This window comes from Gorilla gorilla, chromosome 2 (assembly GCF_029281585.2).
Source record: "Gorilla gorilla gorilla isolate KB3781 chromosome 2, NHGRI_mGorGor1-v2.1_pri, whole genome shotgun sequence".
Lineage (NCBI taxonomy): Eukaryota > Metazoa > Chordata > Mammalia > Primates > Hominidae > Gorilla > Gorilla gorilla.
Genome location: NC_086017.1, coordinates 47,422,521 through 47,434,971, shown reverse-complemented (window position 1 = coordinate 47,434,971; position 12,451 = coordinate 47,422,521). Strand labels below are relative to the sequence as shown.

Below are 12,451 nucleotides of genomic sequence, written 5' to 3'. Positions count from 1 at the left end.
TCTTATGACCAAATGAAACTCAATAAATAGCCATACTCTCCTCCCTGCCATGGACCATCTCCCAGTGCTTGATGAATGGACAGCACCTGTGGGCTCCCCAAGGCCATCCCACAAAAACTAAGAGTAAATCACACCATTCTGCTCCCACTGCAGACATCTGCTCAGGCAGCATTCACCTAAGCTACCGCTCAACCTTCTCCCCTCCAGGCCTCGCAAAGAGACCCTTTTACCTCTAAGGAGCCCTGGCCTTCACACCACTGGGGTGACATAACAAGATTAAGGGGCATTAGTAGCTTGAGAACAATGATGCCCCTGTGTACAATGATCCCTCAAAGAGAGCCCAGGGTGATAGGGCGGATGGGAATGATGACCCACACCAACTCCAAGGGAAGAAAGCGTTAAGGAAAATCTGGGTGAACAAAGGAAGTGAAGAGACACGAGGCACAGATGGGGTGAGGGGACTCCACTGCTGCCACCATGCTGGGAGATGGGGTCAACAGAGAGTAGCGGTAACAGATGCAGTGGAACTGTGGGACTTCCAGAGCAAATCTGGCCACAGGACAAACGGAAGTCAGACAATAGCAGTGCCTGAAAGAAGGCCAACACCTTAGTCTTTCCATTTTCTTCTGGGTTCATCCTTATAGGATACTAGAAATAAATCGGAAAGTGGATATCTTACCCCTGGCCAGTGTGATTGTGCAGATGCCAATGGACACCCTATAAAACCCCGTCGACCTTTCAACAGCCAGCTCAAATGTTCCCACCCTGAGGAAGCCTTCTCTAGTACCCCTGACAGGCATCCTCCCTCTCTGTGCTTCCAGCTCTGTACGCACACCTCTGGCCCCCACTTACTAAGGTGAACAGTCATTGTCTGTTTCCAAACCTGCCCCACCATCCTGCAGCACCCTGCAAGGGCTGGGATCCAGTGAATTCATCCTCTCGTTCCCATAATAAATGTGCAAACACCCTTGTTAAATAAGTACAAATTTTACTCCAGCCTAGGAGACTGAAAACCACGAGTGTCCAAAGCCTCACAGATGGACAGAAGTACCATGAAGAGCTGGTCTCCACCTTGCCTGGTCCCTGACGTGCCTGGTCATGGTACAGAAGAAAAGCCTAGCCCGCCCCATCATCCCCAGGGGCCACCTCATCAGGGAGAAAGCCGAATCCTCCTCTCACAAAAGAGCTCTGCAGAAGACAGTGCGGCAAGCAGGAAACAGACGTGGGCAGCCCAGACACAGTGACCTCAGTGGAAGTTGGAAAAACAGTATCCTTTGAAATGGACCGCAGGGACCCTCACAGGTACATCTCCTTCCCACAGCTGTCGGATCAGTTCCCTTCAACCTTTTTGTTTCAACTCCAAGTATTGTTTTTGGATGAAGAAAAGCCCAGAAATCTTTCAGAGGCCTCTCTGATCGCTTCCTGTGACCTTCAATGGGAGAGCACCGTGTGCCTATCACCCTGACACAGGACCTGCCCCGGAGCTAATCTGAGGGAAGCAAACTTCCTGAGGGCAGAGCGGGCCAGCCACACTCCTGGGGGCAGGGGAGACTGTGTCTCACAGTCCTGCCTACAAATGTGCCAGCCTCTGAGATAAAAGCAAAGGAGCACCCAAGGACAGCACCACAAGCACTTTCAGTGCTTTTTTTTTCTTAAGAAGCTGGTAGCGGCCGGGCGCGGTGGCTCACACCTGTAATCCCAGCACTTTGGGAGGCTGAGGCGGGTGGATCACAAGGTCAGGAGATCGAGACCATCCTGGCTAACACGGTGAAACCCTGTCTCTACTAAAAATACAAAAAATTAGCTGGGCGTGGTGGCGGGCACCTGTAGTCCCAGCTACCTGGGAGGCTGAGGCAGGAGAATGACGTGAACCTGGGAGGCAGAGCTTGCAGTGAGCCAAGATCGCGCCACTGCACTCCAGCCTTGGCGACAGCGGGAGACTCCGTCTCAAAAAAAAAAAACAAAAAAACCTGGTAGCTGGAACACTTCTCCCTGAGGGCTGACAGTTCAAATCCTGACACTTCACTTCCAGGTAAATAATACAACCAGTTGGGATGCCCTTTGACATGTTGCTCAAGGTGCCTTGGCCTTCTGCAAGGCAAGGACAGATAAAGAGCCTTCACCCCTGGTGCCACTGGTGCCATTGTTAGGTTACTAAGCCAGCCCTGGGGCCATCTACCTCCAGGGAGCTAATTTGAGGTCATATAGTTGAAAGCCTCAGTCAGGTTTTCTCTTAGCTGCAGCCCATAGCATTCCTAACCCACACACCTCTGGCCTCCTGCCCTTAGGAGGGTTAGGAACGATGGGCAATACATATCTATGTGTGCTTGCACATGCGTGGTCTCCTAGCCCTCCCTGCTTTTCTAGTCCCACCCAAAACCTAAAGTAACTCAAAATCTAACATCAGTTAGGCCAGGCCGAGCCAAGCCCCTACTTAACATAGCCAGCTGATGCCTCCAGGCCTTCACTGCTGCTCAGCTGAATCCTGGGACTTTATCAACGGCTGCCCCTGCAGACATCCAGCCTGCTGGCCCCTCAGACATACTCAGCAACCCCTTTGCCTGCCCCACCTTGCTTCCTCTCTTAGGGGCTCCAGCCTGTCTTTGAAGCCTTCCCTGCTCTCCCTGATTCCCTTGTCCTCCTGGAATAGACCAGGGTGGTCACCCTCTGCTTCATCCTCATCCACATCCCAAACTGAACCTCGCCCTGACCTTATTCCTATCTTGGGGCCTGGCTCAGAAGATGAGAGCCCCTCGCCCCCAGCCCGTGTACCGGAACTGAACCTCGCTCTGACCTTATTCCTATCTTGGGGCCTGGCTCAGAAGATGAGGGCCCCTCACCCCCAGCCCGTGTACCAGATTCCATCACTCTCACCAACCTCATCCCAACATCCCTCATCCCTGGAGCAGCGTCCCATCCTCCCTCTTGTCTCTTCAACCTCTCCAGGACCCTTGGGGGTATGCATAGGGTCAGGGCATCAGGGTTCACATAGATGAGGGTGAAGCTGAGGGTGACCACCTCTGATCTCTTCCAAGAGGGTAAGGGACTTGGGAGACCAGAAAATGGCTCAAAGACGTTCTTGGCCTAACCACTGATCCAGAGCTTCCCGTCCTTAAAACATCTCCCTGAACTACCTGCTGGTCCCATTTGCTCCTTTGCAGCCAAGCTTCTGGAGAAGCAGTCAAGAGTCACTGTCCTTCTTGTTTCTTCTCTCACCCACCCACTGCCATCTGGCTTTTGCCCCATCACTTCTCTAGAGCCACCACAGCCAAGGGCACCCCTGACCTCCCCCTGCCACCTCCAACAAGTCTCAGGCCTCACTCTGCTTGGCCCTTCCTGCTGACTTTGACACCACTGCCTGACCAAGTATCCCTGCCTTATAATCTTCACAGCACCTACGACCATCTGGAATCACCTTCCCTTTTATATTAATAAGATCTGCATGTCCTTGGTCTCCTCACCCATAAAATGGGGATAACAGCCCCACTTATGTCATGGATTGTTAAGAAGACTAAGAGTTGTCACGTGTTCTGTCAACAAGAGGATGGATGAACAAACTCAAGGATATCCAGTCAATGGAGTGCTACTCAGTAAGGGGAAAAACAAGCAACACGCCAACATGAACGAATCTCAAATGCATCACACTGATTGAAAGAGGCCAGAAACAAAAGAGTCCATACTGTATATTCCCACCAATGTGAAATTCTAGAATGGGCAAGATGGATCCATGGTGATAGAAGTCAGAACAGTGGTTGTCTATCAGGAGAGGGGTATGACTAGACAGAGGCACAAGGAAACTCTCTGGGGTGATAGAAGTATTCTTTATTGTGGTGGGGTGGTAGTCACACAGCGTATGCAGTGGTCAAAACTCATGGAGTCATACTCTCAAATTGGTGCATTTTATTGCAGGCAAATTCTACCTTAATACAGAAAGAAAACAATAACAAAGAATGAACACAAATGAAGTGCTCACACCGTGCCAGGCATGCTGTAGGAGCTTACCAAACATTGGTTGCATTATTATTCACTTGCATATGGCTCTCTGGCTATAATCTAAGGTCACAGGCTAGGTCAGGTTTCCCATCAAATCCCCAGGATCTGATGCATGGCTGCATCTCAACAGGTCAATGCACCTTAGCTGAATGAATAAGATAATGGATTATTGTGACCACAACATCCCTGCATGCTACTCTACAGCTGTCATGGCCCGACCACTCTTCTTGGGCCTTCTCTTGGCCTCTTATTCAGGGCAGAGCTCCCCAGGCTCCTCTCCTAGGTCTCTTCTCTTGCTATGTGCTCTCCCTGAAGTTCTTCTTGAAGAACTTTACATTTGTCCCTGTTGAGCTCCAACTCACCAGATTCAACCCTCCATCCCAGGCTGGAGTCTGGGGTCTCCCACCCATTGTGTAACTGCCTCGCTTTACTTTACATCCATATGTGAGCAAACTCCTGGAGAAGGCTGTCCCTCACCATGAAGAAGAGAAAAAGAAAATACCCTTTGGATTGAAGCTCACAGCAGGAAGATTAAAAAATACAAGAATGATGAGAAAGCAGAGTCTATATGATGGACCTTCAGCCAGATGGCCCCGGTTTTAAGAGGGCCTGTTGGGTCAGGCGCAATGGCTCACGCCTGTAATCCCAGCACTTTGGGAGGCTGAGGTGGGCGGATCACGAGGTCAGGAGTTCGAGACCAGCCTGATCAACATGGTGAAACCTGTCTCTACTAAAAATATAAAAAAATTAGCCAGGTGTGGTGGTGTGCACCTGTGATCCCAGCTGCTCAGGAGGCTGAGGCACGAGAATCACTTGAACCCAGGAGGCGGAGGTTGCGGTGAGCTGAGATCACACCATTGCACTCCAGCCCGGGTGACAGAGCAAGACTCCATCTCAAAAAAAGAAAGGAAGAAAAAAAAGCCTGTTTTCAACTGTGAAAAGTTGAGGAGTGTGTTTTATTTGAGAAGAATCCTGACAAACCAAAGTAAGATGCTCAGGATAATGAAGAGAGCAAAGATGACATCATGAAAGCACCAACTAGAGCAACCAGCTTCACAAATCTAACCTCAATCATTTGGAGCCACAAAAGCTGTTTTATCCAGAGGAAGCGCTGATAAAGAAAGTGAAAATCCAGTCACATGGGAAATAATTACAGGAACCAGGGAGGCCTTATCTTAGTGAAGTCACCACTTGGGGGACACAGTTGCCCCCTTCAGATACTAAAGGGTTGCTATATAAAAGACACACGACTAAGAAGCAGAATTTTAGGGAGGCAAATTTAACCCAATTTACATCAAACTTGCTAAGATTTATTAAGCAGTTAAACCAGGCACTGTTCTGAACATTTTACATGTACTGCAGATGGTCCCCGACTTATAATGGTTTAACTTATGATTTTTCAACTTCACAACGGTGCAAAAGCCATAGGAATGCAGCACACTCCTTGACTTACCATGAGGCTACATCTGGATAAACCCATCCTAAGTTGAAAATACCATGTTTTGACTTAGAATGGATTTATCTGGAAATAACCCCATCCTAAGTCAAGGAGCATCTGTATTGCTGTCCTGGCCAACAGAGGAGAATCCTGAAACAGAAAGGTCAGGGGACTTGCCCAGGAAACTCACCTAGTAAGGGCAGAGTCAGGGCTGGAACCCGGCCACGTGGCCCCTGAGTTCACATTCAACCTCAAGGCTCTTCTGCCTCTTTAATAATTCAAGATTTAATGTTACCCGGGGCAAGCTGGTTCCCTTAGAAGTAACTGGGCTCCCACTCATGGGGCATCTCACTCAAACAGGAGGCTGTGTAGCCCTGCAGTGGAGACCAGCAGAAGGTACTGCTGAATAAGAAGGATCTGGGGTGTGGAACTACATGGCCTCTGGGATCCCTTCCAGCTCTGAGATCCTACTAGTCTATTTTAGAAAGTTCTGCCATCAGGTTATTAACAAAACCTAAGAATTGGCTCCCACTCCAAAGTGTAATTCTGCCTCCTCTGACTCATACAGCTAGAAATACTTGGAGAGGGTTCACGGGTGGTGGCGGCGGCCCACTGGCCTTTGCAGGAGAGATGCAGACTGCACGGGCCCAGCAAGCTCTGGGCCTCAGCTCATGTCCCTCACCTCTGCAGCCAACAGGGAATGACGTGCTGTCTAACGGGCAGGAGGCTCCCGGTCCCCAGGGTGTTGTGGACTGACTGGAGGTACAAATGCAGGGTGTACAGATGAAGAGACCGAATGAACAGTGCTTCCCAGCACCCGCAGGAAATTATAAAATATTTTTATGGCACATTATGGAAGGTTCTTGGCCAAAAGCAAATAGCTTAAGAGTTAGGCTACCCCAACCCCTACCTAGAAGCTCCCAGGATGTTATCATCTCATACCTGCAAGCCATTCAAGGCCACAGCTAGAAACTCTGGGATAGAGAATAATTAGAATGAGAAAATTAGGTAGCATTTCCACTTACTAAGCACCTCCAGCCTACAAGGAACAGGACAGAGGAAAGAGCCCATGAATGGTAAATGGCTCCATCCCTCACCCTGAACAGCACAATTCAAGGAGCAAGAGTGGGGCCTCTCACCTGAGAAGAACCACGCTGTCGGACATGAAGGCTCCAACAGTGACATCTGAAAATGAGAAGTTTACAGCGTTCAGAAACTTGCTGAAGCCCATACACAACCGCGCCCTGGGAATGTGCTCACAAGGATGGAGACCCAGCCTTGAGGCCGGAGAGCCCTCTGACGGCCACTGTCTGGGCTATACAATGATCTTGTAAGAATGGAAGCCACACTCTCTGACGTGGCAGCCAACCCCTACGCAGGCTACTGGGGCCTTGAAATGTGGCTAGTCTCAGTCGAGAGGTGCTGTGAGTGTAAACTACACACCACATTTCAAAGACCTAGTACAGAAAACCATTAACTACCTCACTAATAACTTTCATATTGATTATATGTTGAAATGATAATATGTTGGCTATATTGGGCTAAAAAAATCAATAAAATTAACTTCACCTTTTTTATCATTTTATGTAATTACAGGAATATTTTAGATTACACATAAGGCTTATACTTCTTTTGACATCAGTGAATTAGAGAAAGACATACCTAGAATTCAGTGACTCTTGGAAAATGCTCTAGGTTCTGAAGAACATGGAATTGTCACCCTCCACCCCTCACTCTATGTGACCTGAGTATCTCATGGTATCCCTGTCTGTAAAATGAAGATAATTATCCCCAGGGCCTTCTTCAAAAGCTGATAATATTTCATTACATTTAAATCAGAAAATATTTATTAGTCATTATATAATATTCATTAAGTACCCATTAGATTTATAGTAAATATTTATTAAATATATGAAATCAGATATTTCAGTCAGTAAATTCATGAAAATACTTGGTAAGCTATAAACCAAGACCCTGGTTTAACTGGTAATGTTTATTCCTAAATAACTTTAATTTAGGAAGTACTTACTCTTCCAGTGGTTCTATGCCTTTCTCCCTACCACCCCAACCCGGCCATATAAATCCCTGGCCCTGGGGTTCCCACTACTACTTCACAGAACCAAGTATCTGAGTCCAAGAGGGTCTGAATCTGTACATCACTAAATGCACTGAGCATCTATATGATGCCCTCATTAAGGAAAAACAAATGGCAAATCCATGAATTATAGTGTTCCTAAAATTTCTCCACTTGGGTGTTGTATCAATTTTGTTCTTCAATAGTCTTTAAATTAGCTATATGTTTAAAAATAAAAGAACCTGATGAATTTGTCAATTTCCCTTATGAAAAACACAAGATCAGAAATTCAGATCCATTGTGAACTTCAGATCCTTGCTCACCTCACATTTACAGAAAAGTAGCTGAACCACTGGGAAGCATGGATCCCCGTGCACTGCAGGCTCCAGGCAGCCCCTCACAATGAGTCTCAGCATCCTTGTCTATAAAGTGGGGAAAACACCCTATCCTACTTACCTGCTGGGGTCACTGTGAGATGCACATTGCATGTGGAAGCATTTTGTACATATTAAATGCTAAACCCATATAAGGTATTATTTGGGGATGGCCACAAATTTTCCAGAACAAGAGCTGCTTTCTCAAACTTAAAAAGGCCCACAAGGGTCTTTCTTGGGACAAAAGCTTCAACACTGACTTCTTTCTATTCCCTTACTTCCTCCTGGCTCTGTTGTCTTGAGGAATTTCCAAAACTCCTATCTGTACAAAAATACACAATGTGGTGTCCTCATACAAGACTGCGCTAGTTTTCTTAAATTTTAGTGGAAAGAAATATTTCTCAAAAGCAAGATGACTATAAAATTTAGAGAAATGTTTCCTGAATTCCATGACCATTCTGGATTTTTTCAAATTCTTACTGTTGTTTCCTCACCTTACCCCACTCCATCTTGAAACACCTGAAGAACCACTACTCCACCACCCAGGCAATTTGACCTAGGCCAAATATCACTTGGGGTTGGGTTTGAAATCATGTATTTTTATCCAGTTAGCCACAACCACCACAGGCAATAATTAACTCTAAAGCCAAGCCAGCCAGCCTTGAATGGTGAAGGTCTGCTTTGTCCACACGCAAGAGGACATGGTTTTCTTTTAACTCCAAATCTTTCTCCATCATTTTCTTTCAAGAGTAGGGGCAGGGGGCGGTGGGGGTGCTGCTCTTTTTCCCTCTCAAGAGTAAGAAGCCTTTGAATGTGGTTAAATACAAAGGAAAACATGAGGTTTCACTATTCAACCATTTTAGATGTGGCCAGTGCCTTTTTTCTTCATTAGAATTACCGCCCCAGAAACCACTACAAAAATCCACCCTCCTGGTGCTAAGCCGTTCAGAGTAGATCATTTTAAAACCCCAAAATAAATATCAACATTATTTTCACCTTAAAATTGAACACCAGGCAAAACACCCTATTCTATTGTGTGAATTGTCCTAATCCTAAATGGATGTGATGATTGCTAACCAGACTGAAAATTATTCTACTTCATGCATTTATCTTCATTTATCTCATGTGCCTTTAAAGAAAAACAGCTTACCAGGATAGCCATTTCCATCCATATCAATGCCTCCCGATATGGACTGACCAAACATCCGGAGCACTGGATTTATCTTCCGCCCACACAGTTTCTGAAACAGATAATAGGGAAATGGAGTCACAGGAAAAGACCACAGTCACAAATAAGAACTGTGACTGCTTTATTCCAGCTTCCCTAGGACACTTGGTCTTAAAGTTGTTGAAAGAAAAAAAAAAGTAATCCTAATGTGATCAGCAAGTCTTTAGCAGGCAGTTGAAGACCACACAGTCCTTTATTATTACTTGTCTTGGCCAAACGTCATCATTTAAAATTTTTTCTAAGTTCTGTGTTAATGAAAAAAATCCACCTAGACTACCATGATAATGTTTTGACATGTTGAAATTCAAAATGGATAAAGTTTAACTTCCATTCCTAATGCAGGTTCTGTTTGTTTTTACACAGGTGTAGCTGGCTGAAATTCTAAGAACATATTTAGCTTGTATCTTTCTTCCCAAATATGTGCTAAATATTTAACACTCTGCTCCTAAGAGGCACACATTACAGAGTCTTTCCCTAGACAGACAGGTAATTAACATGTCCAGCTGGAAAAGATGGCCATGTGGAAACTACCTCTCCATCCAGCCAACCAGATGACCTATAGATTCTGGAGCTTCACAGACAGGAGTGAACAGTTTTACCTAGTAAATCTAGAACTCCATGGTCCTGAACACTTCTTAAACTGTAGGAAATCAAAAGAACTCAGCTGAAGAAGATGCCCTGCCCTCCCCTCTAGAAAACAGCCCCCTCAACCAACCAGAGTTCACAACTTCACCATGGGACACACTAGCATCTATGCTTGCTTTATATGTTTTTTAAAAACAAAAAACTTTCTTTTTTTTTTTTTTTTTTTAAGAGATAGAGTCTTGCTCTGTTGCCCAGGCTAGAATGCAATGGCACAATCATAGCACACTGCAGCCTCAAACTCCTGGGCTTAAGTGATCCTCCCACCTTAGCCTCCCAAGTAGCTGCAACTATAGGCATGCTCCAATATACCCAGCTGTTTTACTTTTTTTGTCAGACGGGGTCTCGCCATGTTGCCCAAGGTGGTTTCAAATTCCAAGCCTCAAACGATGTTCCTGCCTCAGCCTCCCAAGGAACTGGGATTACAGCCACCACTCCTGGCTGTGCTCACTTTTTATTCATCATTAAGTTCATCACACATCCACACAGGCAGCACTGATTCAACAATATTTATTGTACAAACAGCCTTCGTCGCACTGAAGCTGCGCATCAACATTCGTGTGGCGCAGTTCCTCACAAAGATACTGAACTTCTTGAATCAGAAAAGTCCCATCTTCTGGGGTCTGACCTACTCCTTCTGCCTTTATCTGCATGGTCCCCCAGGGGAGGCTTACTTCCTGATGCCCTCACTGTGGAGGACAAGAGAAATGCTTTGTTTTCAAAGTACAACAGAACCAGGTTTACAGCTATCTAGGGGCTCACTTTGACTTTCTTTCCTTATCCTTCTCTTTCCCAAGTCATCCTGCAGAGAAGTCACGAAGGCAAGGAGGGGGGAGTTTTCACAGGATCTACAGATGGAGGCACGAGAGATGCCCCCTGACCCCCAGCAGCTGATAACTGCAAATAACCCTCCTAGAAGTGATCAGAGAAGGCTGCTTGCCATCCTCCGTTAAGCCATCCAACAGGAAATGTCCAAGCACCAAAGTACAAATCAGAACACTGTAGGAAACACTGAAGAAATGTTTCACACTAACAGGCAAAGCCCTACATCCCACATGGCTCTGTCTAAACAAACATGTATGTGTGTCTGCACATTTCTTAAAAGCCACGTTTTGAAGCAGACCCTCTCGGCTCTGGAGTCCAAGAACTCTAGCAGCAGCCTGCCCCTGGATCTACATTTCTAAGGTATGCTGTGGCTGGGACGAGGGGCAGAGTGAAGGGGTGGTCCATCTGGGGTGGTGATGCAGGCTTAAGTTATCCCACAGACATCTGCAGGCCATTATGCTAAAAGCCAAGAAGATAAGTCTGCCCAGTGCTAATAACCCTAAATGAAAACCAGGAGCCCTGGAAACCTCCACTTGACCAGGTTTCTATGCAGTGTCCCCTCCAGCAAGAGAAGGATCATAGGGGCCGCCATATGCCCAGAGGGCTGTCACATTGGGAAAGGCACACAAGGATCTTAAAATAAACACTCTCCGTGGTAAACTCGAAAGAGAGTTAAAGAGCAATGTGGAAGAAGTGTAGGCCCTGATCTCACAATTTACCCAGCAGAAATAATACAAATCTGGGCCAAAGCAAAGTGATTCCATTGCCCAGAGTTGTTTCTGATTCCTTCCTCTAGTTCACCCACACAATGCCTGCTCTGTCCAGGACCTGGGCCTGCAAGAATCTGCCATTAAAGAATTTTTTTTCTTTTAAATCACTGCCCTTATCATATGCATATTAGCAGCTTGGGAACATACAATCATAGTTGCTTCTTTTTTTTTCCTTAAGAGCCCAAAACCACTTCTCTTTGTCAAAGCAAAGGAGCCAGCCCGCGTGCTGACAAAGGCAGGCTGGTCCAGATGCTATCCCTGCTTCCTACTAAAGACGCTCCACGGTAACCACAAGAGTTATACTGTGGTTCTCTACAGGGATTCCACCCAGCAACCAAACAAAACACTGGGAGGGCCCCGGAGGAGGGGAAGCCGGGGTCTCTCACAGGTTGCCTCACTGTGTAGCTTCCGAGGTCCAGGAAAACAAGCTTCCCGGAGGATGCGTGGAGAATGACCCTGACCGCTGCCCGAGCACGGGGCTCCTTGGGTGACTTTTTTAGCTTGTCACACTGGGAAGAGCATCCCTGCCCCAGCCTAGGGCAGCTCTTGTGACTCAGATGTGGCCCCCAAATTGTGCCCAAAGCTCTCTTCCTCCTGCCTTGTGGGCTGAATCACCGAAGTTTATTAATCCCCTGTTATGTATTTCTAATGAAAAGAGGATGGTCTGGATAGACAAATGCCCCTCAGAGTATGTATGCCTCATGGCAAAATAGTTTCCATATTCGTAAGTTTTCCTACTGAGTTTCCGAGCGTTCCTTTTTGCAATGTGGAGTTGAGGATGGTGGTTACGATACAAGTTTCAGGCAGCAGACTGGCAAAGATTCTGTGGCCATACTGCCACTTTTGACCTTGGGCAAGTTAAATAACCTCCTTGGGCCTCATGGATAAATAAATGGTGGATAATAAACAGACCCATCTTACATGGCTGCTGTGAGGATTAAAGGTAAAGAAAGGGCAGAGTAGGCACCCAAAAAACAGTCCCTCCTCTTTGCAGCGCCTCCCAAAGCCCTGTCTCCTGCAGGTGAGGCATTGAGCTCAGCAGGAGGCCAGTAGAGAGGGGATCTGAGGCACGAATGACAACCAACCAACCCTCCACCCTTAACTAGT

At 46.6% G+C, this 12,451-nt stretch overlaps 1 protein-coding gene across 1 annotated transcript in view; it reads right to left on the bottom strand.

The window, feature by feature from the left end:
• Positions 1 to 12,451, bottom strand: part of ITGA9 (integrin subunit alpha 9) — a 371,697-nt gene that overhangs the window by 291,390 nt on the left and 67,856 nt on the right. The window contains exons 12-13 of the mRNA XM_004033838.5: positions 9,030 to 9,120; positions 6,571 to 6,616 (exon numbers count right to left, since the gene is read on the bottom strand). Of these exons, the coding sequence (XP_004033886.5) occupies positions 6,571 to 6,616; positions 9,030 to 9,120 (137 nt within the window). The remainder of the gene's footprint in view (positions 1 to 6,570; positions 6,617 to 9,029; positions 9,121 to 12,451) is intronic.